We start from the raw sequence: 17,101 nt of genomic DNA on the forward strand, positions 1-17,101 counted from the left end.
CGCTGGCCGATCAACGTTGGCGGAGCCAAACTCAGAAGAGATCCGGCCGAGGAGAAGAGACCCGGGAATGATGAGAACAAATCAGACTCTCAAAAGTCCAGCGAAGTGGACTCCGACCCGGCGGAAAAAAAAAAAAATTACCCAAAGAACATCTCTGATACCATGTTAGATGTTGATAAGAATGGGCATCATTTCATTAGGGCAAGAGGCCAATAAATAGATACAATGTGTATAAATACAGAAGTAGTTAGTATGTATAAACAGTAAGATACAAAGTATAGTATAAGTATATACTAGTCCTCTAACAAGAACTTCACTAATTTTTGGTTTTGCATGTGTTGTTGTTCATACATCTATTTATAATATTCTTTCAATCTCTTCCAGCTCGTTTTCAAACATATATATATATATATATATGATACTCTCTCTCGCTCTTATAACAACATATAAATATATATATATACAATTTAAAACTCAATGATGAAAAATACGATTGTTTTGTATATTATAGGGTACGTATGCACTATATATATATATATATGTATTTCTTGGGGTTTTTATCTCTATACTTAGATGACAATAGATGCATGCATGATATCTTTGAAAAACAATATAATATATAAAAATTGTCAAGAAAAAAGGGAATATATAATTCTAGAATAAATGAAGATATGATTCTCTCCCTCTCTCTCTCTCTCTCTCTCTCTCTAGATAAATATATATAAATGAGAAATGAAGAAAGTTACATGCACAAAATAATGTTGGAATATATTAGTAGAACTTGAGCTTCATTATCTTATATATGCTCTTGTTCATGCATCCATTACTACTCAAATTAATCTCTTCCAGCTCATTTCCAAAGATATGTTGACACTCATGCCATCCCTCTCTCTCTCTCTTTCTCTATCTCTCTTGACATTGTTTACAATATATATATATATATATATCTGATTAATTACTTGCTAGAGATTTCATATTGCGCCCATTTATTTCTACAAATCCTCCTCGGCCAGCTCATTTGGATGGAAATGATGCCTCTATTTCTCTTCCTATATGTATATATATATATATATATATATTAGAGGACCACAAAGAGGCTAATTAACGTTGAGCTGCATGAACACTTATAACCTTGGGGAGGTGGCAGTTGAGTGAATAGCTTTCAAATTAAAGAGTAATGGCATGGTCATCACTTGGTCTAACCATATCAACATTTCATTATTAAATGTTATTTGGTCCACACTGTACATGCGTGTGTGTGTGTGTGTGCGCGCGTGTGTGGGTGTCCTGATTCTAAGGATCACATATATATATATATATATATATAATTAAGCATGGCTGAGTTGCACGTTTGATATCTGTTTAGGATATATACATGCATGAACATGTGGTTCATGTACTTCCTTGCTATGACTTCAGATCTTCAATTAAACAGTGATATTTAACTACCCAGTTGCTTGGTTATTAATTTCATTCTAATCTCAAAGGATATATTCAAGAAATTAATTTGTAGGAGTTAATTAATGCATCATTACTTATAATTTGGACACTAATTTGATTTGCCTGACATATATTAATGTCGTTCCCCTCCGTGGTGTTTTTTTCACCGTGAATTGCTCACGTCTCCCTCTTTTGTGACTCAACTCTCCTTCGTCTTTTTACATTTTATATGTGATATTTTATCTATGATGATATGTCTTTTTATTTTCTTTTATGTGTATCATTCTCTGTAATTCTCTTTTGTTATAATGAATTCATGTTTTATTCACTTTTTCAATATATATATTAATGAAAATTAAAAATAATGGACACTAATGTGCGCTTAATTAAATTAGACAATCATGCTTGTTATACTAAACAAATAAAAACTCTTATTTGTCTCTTCAATATATATATATATATATATGAGAAGGAAAACCAGCTAGATTATACTCCAAAATCAAATTAAAATACCTTTAAATTTTTAATTAATAATAACCAGCTCTTTGAAAGTTTTCAACAGTGTATTGGTTAACTAGCCCAAAATTAACCAAATATGTTTAAAGTTTAGATAAGTTAGACACTAATTAACATGATCAATCACCATATATACATCCAATACAAAGTTTTGAGATGGTACAAGTTTCCTTCTTTAATATTCTTCATAAGATAAGATTAATCATCATGTTAATATATATAAGTCTCACTGTCCATATCACATAATATTATAAAATAAAAAAAAACTTGATAATGATTAATATTAAATAAGAATAATAAGAACATGAAGTTGATGTAACACTTCTCAAATATAGATCAAAGGTGAGTGTTTGAGATATTTCCACAATTGTTTTTAACTTTAAAAAATAATAATAAGAGAATGGATTCATGTGAAATCATGTCAATGAGAACACGTGTGCTGTCATTTCAAGATCCTTTTCAGCCATTAATGGAGAAGAAAGGAGTGGTGAGATGGAATATGGCTTCATGAACAGTGGAAATTAACCCCCAAAATAATGTTGAAATGAAATATATATTTTAGATAAAGTATATTTATTAATTAGTAGATGAAATTAAGGCATTGTCATTTCATTTGTCAACATGACTCCTTTTGCCTTTGAATGAATGTATGCATGAAAATTTATATAAAATAAAATGAAATCAATAAATTCTTGAGCCCATTATGCTTTGTCTCATGTGTCTTGTGCTTTGCCTTCTTCAAATATCCAACATCATCTCACTTTGGATTCCCTTCAAATATGGTCTCCTTGTCTTCTTAATTTCATGTTCTTTTGGAAATTAGGTTGCATGCGTATGTTATTTAACTTATGTTTTATTAATACTGAAATTTGAAAGATAAACCATACAAGCTATACTCAATGTTTTTCATAGCGTAACATGTTCCTACTTAATAGTTATTATCTATCTCTACTGAAATCAGTATTTTTTTAACTATTATTTTAATTTTATAATTTTTTTAATAAAGTGGATAAATCATAATTTTATTTAAAAAATTGAAAAAAAAACATTATTTTTAATTTTTTTTAATTATATAACCACTTTTATTTTTTCAACAAAATTATAATTTATTCACTTATATATATAACACAAATTATTTGTTTATTTTAGGTAAAAAAAAAACATGATTATTTGTCTAATAAAAATATATATCTTTAAATATTGAAATAAAATTTGAAGTATTAAGAACACACGTGTGAAAGATTGGTGTCATGCAATACCAAGACATTATTGATAGAACATTGATATATCATTCAACTATTTTTCTCAAAGACAAGATCCAACATGATCTCTCAATGTTTTAATAATGCATTTATATTGCCCTTTTTTATTGTTGAGTTGATGAGGTCCACAACTCCTTTTTTTTTTCTTTTTTTCTTTTTTTTTCAAAACTAATAATTCATATTAATGTGCAAGTTTGAAAAATAAGATCAAGTCCTAATTAGAAACCTTTAATTAAATTTTGAAATTATTATAATATGAAAACTAATGAAGAATATGCTTGATTATAATTACCTTGCATGTATCTGTGTGTGTGATGTCATTTCAATATCCTTCTTTTTTCCTACATGTTTTGAATGTTTTTAAAGTTAAATTATGAGAACATTCACCATAAATCATAAGTCAATTATATTAATTATTACCTGGTTTATTTGTCAAACAAGATTGTTGACCATTGATTGGAAGACTTGCAATTCTCATGATTCTCATGAAAAATTTAAACAGACTCTTATATTTCTAGAAACTTATCCATTGACAAGTCAAAGTTTTAAAAATTAAAAAAAAAATTAGAACATTATTATTATCTTAGTAAATTTCAAGTAAAACTTAAACATAACAAGCAAACAAGAATTTTTTTTTCATATCATTTTTTTAATAGTTAATTTCAAGCCATTCATTTAGATGAGTTGTATAGCGTGTGAAGTAGGGAAACTCAAGTTCATGTAGACACTCTTATAAATTAATGTTTCTTATAAATTAATCTTGAATTAATATAACTATAATATATACATACAAATGGTTCAAATACTAAATAAGTTTGAATGTTGATTTAATCAAAATTGCGTCTTATTCAACTTTAACTTATTATTAATTAGTGATACTTGTTTAGAGTAACATAGATTTAAAAGACATTACTATTAATGTTTATATGAAACTAAACAGACATCAAATAAATGATAAATCAAAAACATTTGAAAACTAGCACCAAAAAAGGTCTAAGGTCTTCTGTTAAGATGCACAAGGAAACAGAGAAGAAAATTCCAATTAAACTTCCCTTGTCCTTAATCAATAGAACCAAACAAAGAAAGAACATTCAAGATCAATTTAAGGCTGCTCTGCTCATTCAATGAACCACAAAACAAACTTGTCTTAAAGTCTGTAGCACCAACAAAGACTTTTCAAATGCAAGCAAAGACTTAAAAATAATCCAGTTTTCTTTCTTCATCACATGCCTAACATTTCTTTGATCTAATCCAAACACATCATCTGATACAATAAAAATCCTATAAATAGATCTTCATCACCAACAAACAAAGACACAGACACAAACACAAACACAAGTAGCAGCAGCAGCAATGGAGATGAGTAAGAAGATGGTAGTTGTTTCAGTGATGGTTATGGTTGTGGTGTTTGGGTTGTTGGATGATGGTGTGAAAGCACAACAAGCAAGCAATGTGAGAGCCACATATCACTACTACAATCCATCACAGAACAACTGGGATTTGAATGCTGTGAGTGCATATTGTGCAACATGGGATGCTGACAAGTCTCTAGCTTGGAGGCAGAAGTATGGATGGACTGCTTTTTGTGGCCCTTCAGGGCCTACAGGTCAGGCTGCTTGTGGAAAGTGTTTGTTGGTAAGTACATATATATATATATATATATATATACATACACACTCTATGATAAACTATTTGTAATGATTGCATACATATATATATATATAGTAGAGATGACATTGAATGCTTTTGTTGTTGATACAGGTGACTAATACTAAAACTAATGCTCAAGTAACAGTGAGAATAGTGGACCAGTGTTCTAATGGAGGCCTGGACTTAGATTGGAGTGTGTTTCAGCAGATTGACACTGATGGTAGTGGTTATGCTCAAGGTCATCTGATTGTCAACTATCAGTTTGTGGATTGTGGAGATAACTAGCTTTATCTATCTACTTATCTATGTATGAATAACAAGGGTGTTACTGTTATCTCCATCATACAGAGCTAATGGAGGACAATAATGATGTATGCTTGTATCTGGGCTTCAAATAAATGATAAAGATATTATCTGAATATAGAGGTTTATATCAACCAACAAAACTTGTGATAATATTTTCACATGAAAATGTTTATTGACATAAAACAAAAAGAAAAAAGTACAAATGAGTAGCAATTTATTATCTATCCCCTTGCAACCATCTTGATGTATTCTTTTTTTCATGTTCAAAGGAGAAAGATTAGTAATATAACAGGGGGAGAGGGTGAACAAAACCCTTTGCTACTTGCTACATCTCATGTCTCAACATTGACAATCAGAATAACACAGTTTATAGTATCAGGATATCAGGCACAAGGTAATGGACATTGTTACTTGCTGACAATTTGAAGGGTTTGTTACATAAAACAAACGAGATCTTCGGTGTATAGAGAGGTTGGTTTTTTTATCTATCGAGATGTAAACTGCATTGAGTTAGCCTGGGTCTCTTTTGCTTGCTGTCATCAGAAGGCTGGAAGAAGCAAAAGAAGATGATGAATAACATGGTCATCATAGAAATGGAATATCAAATCAGAGTATGCAAATTCCACCCACCTGTTGTTGAATGAATTTGGGTGCCTGAACCCTCTTGGATCCATCAGCCAGCCTTTTGGAAGGGAGTTGGTTTTCCTTTGTGTTTAATTTATTGAAAACCTACACAACCATAAATTTAAACAGTATGAAGGAAAAATAACCATTATATATATATATATATATTCATTAATGTGTCAAGATATTGAAGCAAAAGAGCAGCTTGCAAATCAAATGGTTCAACAAGAAAAGACCAAATCTAGATGATGAAACAGGAAGTCAACCATTATCAGAAGCTTTTTTATCATCAAACAATCTTTGCCTTCTTTTAAATTGCTATTCTAAGTGGAACTGCTGTCATACAATATTATGTGCTACACTTGCAGATATATAACCAAATGGTGGCTTCTGTTGATCACTTCTATTGGACACTCAATGAAGAGGAATTCCTTTACATAAAATAGCCATTCCATTGTAGGCATGCATACCACAATAAGCTATTTTGATTTGATAACTTGACTAAGTAGGTATACATGTTTCTCAGAAGTAGCTTTCTGAAATGGCTAGTGCCAAGGTGCCAGGTCTTGCCTCGACTTTAGTGTCTTATTTATCAGGAATGTGAAAATGGGGAGCTAGATTTATCACTAAAAAAATAGCCATTTACCTGATTTCTTTTTTATAATGCACAACTAGTTATCAACATCAGCAACATATATTGAACAACATTTGTGCTAAGTAGCTCATATGTTATCATCTTTAATCAGTATGAGAACCATCAATAATGACATTCTATAATTTATATTAAGGTTCTTGCTCCGTGAACCTTGGTGTCTTGCCTTAATGACCATTGATAAGTCATTTTGATCCAGCAGGTAGCTTATTTCTAATCATAATTACATACTAGACTTGCATCTAAATACCTACACTTTAAAATCATAATCATAATGATTTTAGCTTAGTAATCTCATCATTGTCAAGATAGCTTAATTTTTTTTATGGTATCCCTAAACCAGCCAATATTTGGCTTTCTTTCAACTTGACTGCAAAACTAAGTTCCCAACAACAACAACAACAACAACAACATTACCTGATCTTCAATGGCTTCAATCAATGAATCTTGACAGCCTGAAGCGTGAATATTCTCCAAATTAGGGCACTGAAGCAACAACCTCTCTGGAGAGCAAAACCAGGTGGATCAGTACACAAGGCTGTGAAAATTAACCAAAATTAAATATCCAAACAGAAACAGCAAGACACACCTGGATGTAAGTTTGTGCAGGAATTTAGATTCAGATCATTTAGTTCTGGGCAGTTGAGATAAAGGGCCTGAAAAGAATAGCACTAAATCAGAAATCTAATAGGCAGGTAGTCCCAAATGAATTAACTTGTTTAAGTAGAGATATACATCTAAACCCGAACAACCCCATAAACTAAGTTTCTTCAACCGGCCATGTTTAATGATTAGTTTCTGATAAATAGGATGGGTCCTCGAATTGGACTTCTGGCCCCACTGATTTTCTTCAATTTCAGTGATGTCTTCAAGATCATCATTTCGAGAACTAAAATCACATAAGCTCATTCCACAGTCAATAAGCTGAAGGTATGGCAATTGGGCTGTGGCAAATTGGATTCCACCTAAGGAGATCACAATGCACACATTAAATTCACAGTGAAGCACTATAGGAAAGAGCACTTTGAAAGGCAAAAAACAAGTGCTTACTTGAGGTAATATTAGGGCATAGAGCGAGGAGGAGCCTAGACAGAGTCTGCGGAAATGCATTGCATATCATTCCAATGCCATTGTCACTGATGCTGGATCTGCAGTCAGAATTAATCAAACATCAAACACCCAAAACTTAAATCAGAGTGATGCCTCATGCATTACTTGCATCCCCCTAAGGCAGAAGACGTACCCACTCAGATCAAGCATCTCGATGTTAGCATAACAAGAAACAATTGCCGCAACAGATGAATCCGTGATTTTTGAACCAAGAACCAGTGAGAGCATACGCAAACCCCTGAAAGAAAATCAACAGCTGTATTGATAAGTTGATATCTCCAAAATTATTCCAAGGTTATAGTGGTTTGATTTCACAAGACTGCTCCTTCAGTGCTGTTCAACAGCATCCAAATTACCAACTTAAGAATGATAACTGACAACATTAACATGCTAACCATCACAATTCTTATCTCAAAAGAACGCAAAGCAATTGGCGTACCTCAGATCAACACTTGTTAGTGCAAGCACAGCTTCATTAGATAGTTTAATTGATGCAACATGCAAGTTTCTTAACCTTGGGCAGGTTCTTCCAAGAGAATCCATCATGGAAATAAAATCTGTAGAATCATTTTCCTGCCGGGTAAAATCAAGTGACAGCTCTTTCAAAATAGGACAGTTTATGACCTACATAGACAAGCATATAGGAAAAAAACCAATCAATGTACCAGAATTAAAATATAAGCAGCATCCCAAAAATAAAATTAAAAAAGACAGAAATATTGAAAGATTCAGAGTATTCACCATCTTTGACATGCAATATAAATCTGAAAGCCAAAGGATAGACAAGCTTGAAGAGGAAAGATTGAGAGAGCCAAGATTGGTGCAACCTTCAACTTTTAGACTTGTAAGGCAGCGTTTATCAGCAACAAATCGACCTAACTCATCCCTGAGACATGTGATATATATATCAGTTTAATTGTTACAACTTACAAAAGCAAGTTTAGGAAGGTGAAAAACTGTGAAAGTAGGAAACTAAAACCAGCCACAAAGAAAGTTTCCCAATGTTACTAAATGCAAGAAACAATTGAAAAGAATAAAAGATCCCATCATAGATGGTGAAATGGCTTAAAGCTAATCAAAAGAACTAGTTTCTACACCTTCATAACAAGATGGCTCCCGTGCCTCAAACAACATTATAGAAGGATGCTAAGCTTGACACCAAAGATCAATAATGGTGATTATCAAGTAATGTAATTTGAATAAATTTCTCAATTGTAAAACATAATCATGTTCAGATATGCAGAAATAAATCTTGGAGCATGTCTTTTTAAAGAAAATGTATCTCTGAATCTTAACAGCAGAAAAAGTCACAGATCCATCCGGCAGATAAAATGCCAGCTACATTCTAGTTCAAGGATAAGCCATGAGAATAAAAAGTCAATTTACCCAGTCATCCAATTAGCCGCAGTGCCAGCAGTGCTGATCTCAAAAGCTTCTAAATTGGGGCATGAAAATGCAACGCAGGCTAAAAGTGTTGCATCAACATCACTGCACCAGAGAAAGAGGATCCAATTATCAGACATCCCTGCTAAACTTTGAATGTATTATATACTGAGGAAAAACAAAACAAAACAAAACTTGCCCTTTATTAGTTGATTGAATCAGCATTATCATCCTGCCTTATCTAAATTCAACAAACAAATATTTAACATAAATGCTCAACAAGTTAACTATATCAAAATGCAGTACTATCACTGATTTGTTATTCGGCCTCAAAAGATAAACTGAAAGCAGCAGCTGCTGCTGCAGCAACATCAAGGCAAGATAAATGTAAAAGGCAATCTTAGCAGAATTTCAAATCAAGAATCTCTACTCTAAGAAACATTAAGTCTTAATTTTGAATATAATCCATCTATTCCTTCAAGTATGCACACATTCTTTGGACCAAATATAAATTGCAGCATGAACACGGAAGAACCAATGGACCAAAAGTATATCTAATCCAAAGCTTATGTCATATTGGATAAAGCTATTAGATCGAAAAAATACTTATGCCTGATCCATGCACATGATGAATAATCAGGAGGCTCGCATATTTCGGGGCATTCACAAAAAGGATAATAGACAAATAGTTGTGCAAGGAAATCACTTTTCAAATGCCCTTAAACCCCAAATTTATGAAATAAATTTGGGGGAATTTTACAAGGACATTGATGGAACAACATTGCTTTGAGATATAAGATCACTGACCAAACATTCCCACGCCCCGGATCTTCAGAAAAGAAAGAGAATCCAGGTGCCAAATGAGACATTTGCAATAAAAAGAAAAAAAAAACAAAACAATTAATAAAATCAGCAAATTTTTCCATCAAAAGAAATTAGCAAGCAATTCTTGCTATCAAAAACGACCGTCTTGGTTTTCTGAGCCAAGATCTGAAAATTATATGCACGAGTACATAAAACCAAGTGCATCTTTCAGCTGAAAACTGCATTTACTAAATGCAAGCTCGGATCAAGAACTTAAACTGACTAGAAAACTCTTCGTTTTAAAGTATTTCATCGAATTCTTAGTAAAAACTCGGTTTTGTTTATCAGGACAGTCAGATCTGTTACTGAGCTTCTCCATCTTCGAGTAAATAAAAATAAAAAATAAAAACCCAACCTTTCCAATGTAAGGACGAGTTTTGTGAGACCAGAGCACTTAGGAAGCAACGATCCAACAAATCCGATCTGTGATCGGGGAGAAACCCTAAGCCTAAGCTCCTCCGCTGAGCGCCAAACCCTGCGGACGCACTCCTTCCATCCCCGGCACACAGCCGACGCCCCTATGAGTTCCTTGAGCGGTAGCCTCCGCAACACCTCAACCAAACATCTCCCAGGCAACGGCACCAGCATTCCCCACTCATCCTCCTCCTCCACCTCCTCCCCTTTCACGCCCACCGTCTCCGCGACCTCCTCCGGCAGATCATCATAGGATAAAGCACGCCGTAAGCGAGAATCCGATCTCGGGGGCGGTGCATCGGAGGAGCATACATGGCCCTTTTTGGGAAGCCCACAGCGGCCACAGTTATAGCTGCCGCGTTTCTTGGGAACAGCACACTTGGGCTGCGGCAGCGGAGGGGCTGAGCCTTTGGCTGGCTGGCGGAGCATTGGGGCAGAGAGGATCGGAGTCGGGGCTAGGGTTTCTAGAGATCGATGGATCGATCGATCGAGAGGGGAAGAGAAAGATGGAGATTTGGGGATGAAATAAAAGGTGGGAAACGAGGGCGGGCGCGGGAGATTCGATTTTATTTCGCGCCAAATTTACGTGAGGCACGTGCGTTAGATCTGAAGACCCGCGAGAGCAGGAGATGGGATTGGGCCTGGACGCAGAGTGAGACACGATGATCTTTGAGATTCGTGCCTTGATGTTAGTTGTAGATGATGATCATCAGTGATGGACGGTGATGAGAGTGAATCTTAAAGTGGTTTTTTTTTTAAAAAAAAAAAAGTAGAATAAAGTTTAGATATGTATTATAGCTATAATTTTATATATTTGATAGCCATTAAAAAAAATACGCATAATAATCGAGCTATTAAAACACTTGGCTTTTCTGCAAGAAATCAAAGATTTGACTCAATTTGAATAAATGATTGAGACGTAAATAAAATGTGTGCGGTGACTTATCCACATTATCAAAAAAATAAAAAATCTTTTAAGAAATCATTAAAAATAGTTTTAAGTTGAGATTTTTTTGTCTCTCTCATTATTTAATCATTTTACAAATACTTGTTCTATTTTGTTTTGTTAGATTTCGTTATAGTTTTGTTCCAATTCACCAATCTAGCTCTTTTTCTTGTTTTGCTTTTCTATATTAGTTTTTTATTTTTATTAACTTCTTTGTCAGGTATTGTTAAGGAAAAAAAAATGATAAATCCTCAAAAAATCTCTTAATTTCTCATCAAACACTGATGTATGTGTTCTTCATGAATGAACCATTGGTCGCTAAGGTGCCACATGCAATATGGTAATTTATAATTTTTTTATTCGTTATTATTTTAGCAAGGTCTATTTGCATTGAACACTGTATCTATATTTCTCTCGTATATATTTTATTTCTTATGTTATTTTCGTATGTACTCATTTATTTTCAATAGACCTTTTTATTTTAAAAAATAATAATATGCAAATATAATATCATCCTTATTAAACAGGATGATGGATATATTTATTTGCTTATTTAATTTTTAATAAAAATAGATAAATCACAGTTTATTAAGTAGAATGGCAAACGCAAGATGAATGTAATTTGGTATGACAGTAAAACTCAATGGTGTTTTGTATTAATTTATTTATTTTTAATAAAAGTGGATCCGAAACCCGCAAACGACTCCATTCGGATTCGGATCCTAATTTCAACAACGATTCGCCCGCTTCGCTTTGCTCCCGCGCTGATGCTTCTTCATCCTCCCTTGCCGCCCCCGCCGCCAAGAAACCCTAGAAATCAATTCCATCTTCAACGAAGCATCCATTTTCCGGTAATCTCATCTTCCATTAATGGATGCTTTCAATCCTTGCGAAATTTGTCTATTTTTTCTTGAATTTTGTTGGTAATTTTTTTTTTTTTTTTTTTTTTTTTTTTTTTTTGGAATTCGAAAGCACTATGTTTTGCCTGAGCTTGTTGGAGCACAGCCTGCCAGTGCCTCCGCACTTGCTCAACCGTCCTCTTGCCGACGCGATCAAGGGAGAGCTTGAGAGATTGTTCTTGGACAAGGTTTGATTTTTTTTTCATTTGGAGTTGCATTCTATGTGTTTGATGTTATGTTTCAGTGATTTTTCGTCAATTTGGTTTCTGTCTTATCAGGTCATCTCGAATTTGGGGCTCTGCATCTCAGTCTATGACATTCGATCCATTGATGGTGGCTTCATTGTCCCAGGCGATGGCTCTGCAACGTATAAGGTAGTTGGTGTAATGTTGAATGTTTTGTAAGTGTTCTTGTTGATTTGGATCTGAATTCTTATCGATTGATCATCACTATGTTGTACTATTATTTGTGATTAGAACTTTTGTGTGCAGTTGGCATTTGATGGCCTTTCTTGCTGCAATGCTGTAGGGTATCTGCTCTAAAGAGCTGGCTAGTTTAGGATATTATGTTTGTGGAGTTGTTTGATTGTAGTTCTTCAATAAAAATTTGCGCACAATTTTTGATTGCCTTCTTGGTGTGATCTTGAACTCTAGTCCTTTGGCAGTGGGAGTTGTGATGAAGTGTATAGATAAGATAGGATGTTTGGGTAATCAAAATCAAGATGGCTTTACCTTCTGTCTTGACAATGCATGACTTTAGTTTGATGAAGGATTTTGCATATGCAGAAATTTGGAAAGGAATCATTGCGAAAGTTTTTTCTTCTTCTTCTTTTGGTCAATTATTTAGCTCATTATTGTCTATTACATTTATCTCCTCTTGTCCATGACATGATATTTTATGATGTGATGATGTTCAGCTATCAAGTTGAACTTTACTTTATATTCCCTTAGAAGAATACTTGAAGGAAAGCTCATTTTGTCCTTTCAAGTTTATGTACTCCTATAATTTCTTAAACATAATTTGCAAAGTAAGACTAGTGTCACCAGTATTTTGTTTTGTTTTTGATTTTATCTTTTCACTCAAAATCACTTACGCTATTTGGCAGGTCGTGTTTAGATTGGTTATGTTTCAGCCATTTGTTGGAGAGATACTCAGTGGAAAGATTGAAAGATCTGATGCTACTGGCTTACATGGTATTTATTTTATTTTATTTTTCTTCTCTTTCAATCAGGTCTTCTGCAAACTTTCTTGCATTCTGGATAAGCTAATTGTAGCACTAGGTCACTAGGCTCTCCTTGCTTTAAATATACTGCTGATTTGGATATAAAAGGAACCACCTGAATGAAGCACAAAATTTTCTGAAGATAAGCAAACAAAATTAATGGTTATCACCATTTTAACCCAAATCTGTGAGCGGAAGCAAAGTCCAATGACTGGTGCTACCTGTTCTAATAAAAAATATTGATAACAATGAATTGTTTCATAAGATTAAATTTGGAAGGAAATTCATCTAAGTAATGCTTCTTCAAGGAAAATTAGCGGTAGTAAAAAATTTATGACAATATAAATGTGAAGAGGTCCTTATATTACTTGTCAGTTCTCCTATGATCCTATCATTGCAAGTCTTCTCCTGGGCATGAAAAATTTTTAAAGGACAATGAGAAATATTTGAAATTGAAGCCAGTCCAAAGTAACAATTTTTTTTTCCTTTTTTGGAGTAGAAAATTTCAAATCATGATTATTTTAGGCAAATGACTTTAGAGACTGAAAAGCTCGGAAGATTGAGTACACTATGGTCTCATACATTTGTTTGATTCCATATTTGAGGATGCAAATCACCACGACTATGTATTGATCACCTTCAAGTTCAGCATGAAGTTGAGATGTTGATTAGTTGTCATTGCTGTGGCCTGATCCTTAGATGCTGAAGAAAGAGCATCTCCAAAGTCTTTTTGTGCAAAACCATTATAAAAATCTCAATAACTAAGATAAATCATGCATCTGAGTTTCATTTTGAAACATTATATGGAGTACTTGTTTAGTAGGTAGTTCAGTAGAGCATTTTCTTAATTGCATAATGTCCTGTTCAAATTTAACTTGTAAAGCTTCTATCTACTTGCTAACTTATGTGTTTCTCCAAATTTATTAACTCTTCCAGTTTCTCTGTGTGTGTGTTTGAGAGATGGTTGTTTGTGGCCCTTGAAATATCTAAACACAGGGGCCAGCTATCAAATTTTCTTATTTCTATCCCCTAACATCACTGTCTTCTTCGCTGCTCATCAAGTCTGTGTTCACTGTCACAAGCTCATATTTCATTTACCTGTATTGCAGTGTCTTTGGGTTTCTTTAGTGACATCTTCATCCCTGCGCATCTGATTGTACAACCTTCTGAACTGTAAGTAAATTTTTCTTGTGATAAAATATCAGGTGGTTAACAAAATTTCATATTCTCCTGTACACCACTTGTTCTTATCCAAGGTCTTCAGCTTTCATTTGTAATCGTTTTAGAATATTCCTCAGGGATGATAAAACCTTTGTCAAAGTGGTTTGTGTTTCTTAATGGTTTATATATAGTCGTGATAAAGGGGCAAATTAATGGGAATGACAGGGAAGCAGATGGCATATGGGTTTGGAAATATGATGGATCAGAATTACCGTTGGATTTGAATGAGGAGGTATTGTTTGTTACATTTTGTTCTGTATTCTGACACATTAGAAAAAACAATATAGGCCTTCAAAAATGTCGGAAATACTTACCAAAAACCTTGCTTAAAATTCATCCTTGTGCAGATACATTTTCAGGTGACAAATATCAAATATCCTTCCATTCCTGCCGAACAAGATGAGAATGCAAAGCCATTTTCCCCTATGGAGATAGTTGTAAGTTTTCCTTGCATTATTACATCAAAAATTCTTTCTTTTTGCCAATCTCTAACTTATCTGGCATCAATCGGCAGGGCACCATCAATGGGGATGGATTAGGCCTTCTTTCTTGGTGGGCAGACTAGCTACAAGCCTGTATTGCCCCCAAGCTCTCACTGTACTCATTCTTCATCTTCTGTTTTTTTTTTTTCTAATTCACTGTAAATTCATGCCAAATATTTATTACAGACCATGATACAAACTTATATTTCAATACATCATAAAGATTTCACAAGCTTTCATGTTCCATTTGCTTTTCAGCACAAGCTTAGAAACACCAGTCTGAAACAACTCAAAGTGACAGACCAGACTCCTCATCCTCCTCAAGAGTGGATGTGTACACAGTGTAAAGTGCCCATATAAGACCAAACACACCAAACAGTATCCATCCCAACAGATTGTTGCTGAGTCCCAGGCTAAGTCCAGTCCCCTCTGTGCTCATCCTCTCATCCACCAGCGCCAGCACCGGGTTCGATGCACCCATCACCGCCGCCGCCGCCAACAACGATGCACCGGTCCCGGCCCGTGCCACCTCCTTCTTCTCTGAGGAGCATCTCACTTTCCCACCTCTCATTCTCATTCCAGCCAAACCTGTATAAGAATGTAACCAATGAAGAATAATAGCACATGTATAGAAACTTATATGAATGAAGTTTCACCTAGGATTGCCGATGGAGAAGACGCGGCGGCCGCCTTAGGCACGGTAATGGTGCTTGAGATGATTGAAGTTGGAGTGGTGATGGTGGCCATGTTCTTCTTCTTCTTCTTCTTGGGAGATAGAGGAGAAGGTAAGGTGGTGTTTTTGTGCTTGTTTTGAAGGCTAGAAATGCAGGACTAGTTCATTTCATTTTATGGTGGATAGTAGATAGGGAAACTATCTGAAAGAATCAGTGGCCTTGCGCTTCCAGGGTGTCACCATTTGATACGTTGATCAATCCTCTTTCTCATGTGTCTTATCCTCATGCACCCAATTAGAGCTTTCCACGTGTACACAGCATCCTTGCAGATGTTAGACGTTAAAAGGCTTGTTATTATGGAAGTAATGCAGCACTAAATTTGAGAATTATTTAAATTTTTTATCGAAATAGTTTATCCAGTACTGAGCTAAATTTTTAAAATTTTTATTTATGTGGTATTTTCCTCTCAATTTGAAATTAATTCTGATATATTATCTTAAAATAACAAATTTTAACGTTTTACATGGTTTTTAGAATTTAGTTCAAAATCGCCTTATTATAATAAACAACTTTTCAATTTCTTTAATTCTAATGACCTTTTATTTATAATATATATATACTTATTAGTATGCATTAACAACATACAAAAATTTTAAAACAGTTTGACTATATAATTAGTTATAAAAAGAATTTACCACAAAGTTACATGATATATGTTTATAAGTAATTTTTAACGTGAATTGCATAAGAAAGATATTCGATCATAGTGTTTTATAATCACATAAATAATTTTTTTTTTGTCACAAATATAATGTATTTAATATAAATATTAGACATATAAAATAAATTTAATGCAACAAAAACATGATCATATATTAAATTAATTAAATACGCATATATATATATATATATATATATAATTGTTCATTTTACAACTAATAAACCTAATTATCACCTTAAGTAGAGTAAATCTCACCCAGGCTACTTTATATCAAAACCAATTTTAAAAACACCTTCAACCAAATACAAAATCATATAATCTAGCATTCTAAATATATCTAACTACTTAACTCTCATGTATTTTCAAATACATAATTTATAAATATATTATAACATAAAAATCAAGTGGGATGAATTTCATAAATAGTTTTAAATTTTAATGATGTTGGTAAAATTTTTCTTACTTTCTTAATTTTATTTTATGGGTGTAATGTTTAATTTTAAAGCAGAGGGAAATATATATATATATATATATTATGGTAATTAATTATTTATAGGGATAAATAATAAATTATCCTTTCTTATATTAGAATAAATTTCAAAGTTCGGGCCCCAATAAAGATCCGCCCCGTTTAGGGTCCTCCTAAAGATCCGAATCCGATAAAGACCACGAGCTCGAGATTCTATAAATAGGGCTTTTCGCTCTCGATCTCTTA

The 17,101-nt window shown here is 33.6% G+C and overlaps 4 protein-coding genes across 5 annotated transcripts; 2 read left to right on the top strand and 2 right to left on the bottom strand.

Annotated features, from left to right (window-relative positions):
* Window positions 1–4,486: 4,486 nt before the first annotated feature.
* Window positions 4,487–5,289, top strand: LOC120250390 (pathogenesis-related protein PR-4). Its single transcript, XM_039259204.1, has 2 exons — window positions 4,487–4,853; window positions 4,980–5,289. The coding sequence occupies exons 1-2, from the start codon at window positions 4,572–4,574 to the stop codon at window positions 5,151–5,153; spliced, it is 456 nt and encodes a 151-aa protein (XP_039115138.1). The 5' UTR covers window positions 4,487–4,571; the 3' UTR covers window positions 5,154–5,289.
* A 90-nt stretch (window positions 5,290–5,379) lies between these two features.
* Window positions 5,380–10,726, bottom strand: LOC120250389 (F-box/LRR-repeat protein 17). Its single transcript, XM_039259203.1, has 11 exons — window positions 10,163–10,726; window positions 8,947–9,048; window positions 8,302–8,446; window positions 8,000–8,184; window positions 7,694–7,798; window positions 7,501–7,598; window positions 7,186–7,415; window positions 7,040–7,106; window positions 6,868–6,953; window positions 5,805–5,903; window positions 5,380–5,721 (listed from the first exon to the last, which is right to left on the bottom strand). The coding sequence occupies exons 1-11, from the start codon at window positions 10,648–10,650 to the stop codon at window positions 5,656–5,658; spliced, it is 1,671 nt and encodes a 556-aa protein (XP_039115137.1). The 5' UTR covers window positions 10,651–10,726; the 3' UTR covers window positions 5,380–5,655.
* A 1,158-nt stretch (window positions 10,727–11,884) lies between these two features.
* Window positions 11,885–15,362, top strand: LOC120250629 (DNA-directed RNA polymerase III subunit RPC8). Of its 2 annotated transcripts, XM_039259454.1 has the most exons (8): window positions 11,885–12,018; window positions 12,140–12,254; window positions 12,345–12,440; window positions 13,172–13,259; window positions 14,398–14,461; window positions 14,675–14,741; window positions 14,857–14,946; window positions 15,024–15,362. In XM_039259454.1, the coding sequence occupies exons 2-8, from the start codon at window positions 12,144–12,146 to the stop codon at window positions 15,072–15,074; spliced, it is 567 nt and encodes a 188-aa protein (XP_039115388.1). In that variant the 5' UTR covers window positions 11,885–12,018; window positions 12,140–12,143; the 3' UTR covers window positions 15,075–15,362. The 2 variants fall into 2 exon arrangements, with proteins under 2 accessions (XP_039115388.1, XP_039115387.1); XM_039259453.1 differs by having other exon boundaries at window positions 14,857–15,362.
* On the bottom strand, window positions 15,151–15,830 carry LOC120250630 (photosystem II reaction center W protein, chloroplastic-like). The gene is made up of 2 exons (XM_039259455.1): window positions 15,648–15,830; window positions 15,151–15,579 (listed from the first exon to the last, which is right to left on the bottom strand). The coding sequence occupies exons 1-2, from the start codon at window positions 15,736–15,738 to the stop codon at window positions 15,281–15,283; spliced, it is 390 nt and encodes a 129-aa protein (XP_039115389.1). The 5' UTR covers window positions 15,739–15,830; the 3' UTR covers window positions 15,151–15,280.
* Between the last annotated feature and the right edge of the window lie 1,271 nt (window positions 15,831–17,101).

Source organism: Dioscorea cayenensis, chromosome 19 (genome assembly GCF_009730915.1).
Source record: "Dioscorea cayenensis subsp. rotundata cultivar TDr96_F1 chromosome 19, TDr96_F1_v2_PseudoChromosome.rev07_lg8_w22 25.fasta, whole genome shotgun sequence".
NCBI classification, from domain to species: Eukaryota; Viridiplantae; Streptophyta; class Magnoliopsida; order Dioscoreales; family Dioscoreaceae; genus Dioscorea; species Dioscorea cayenensis.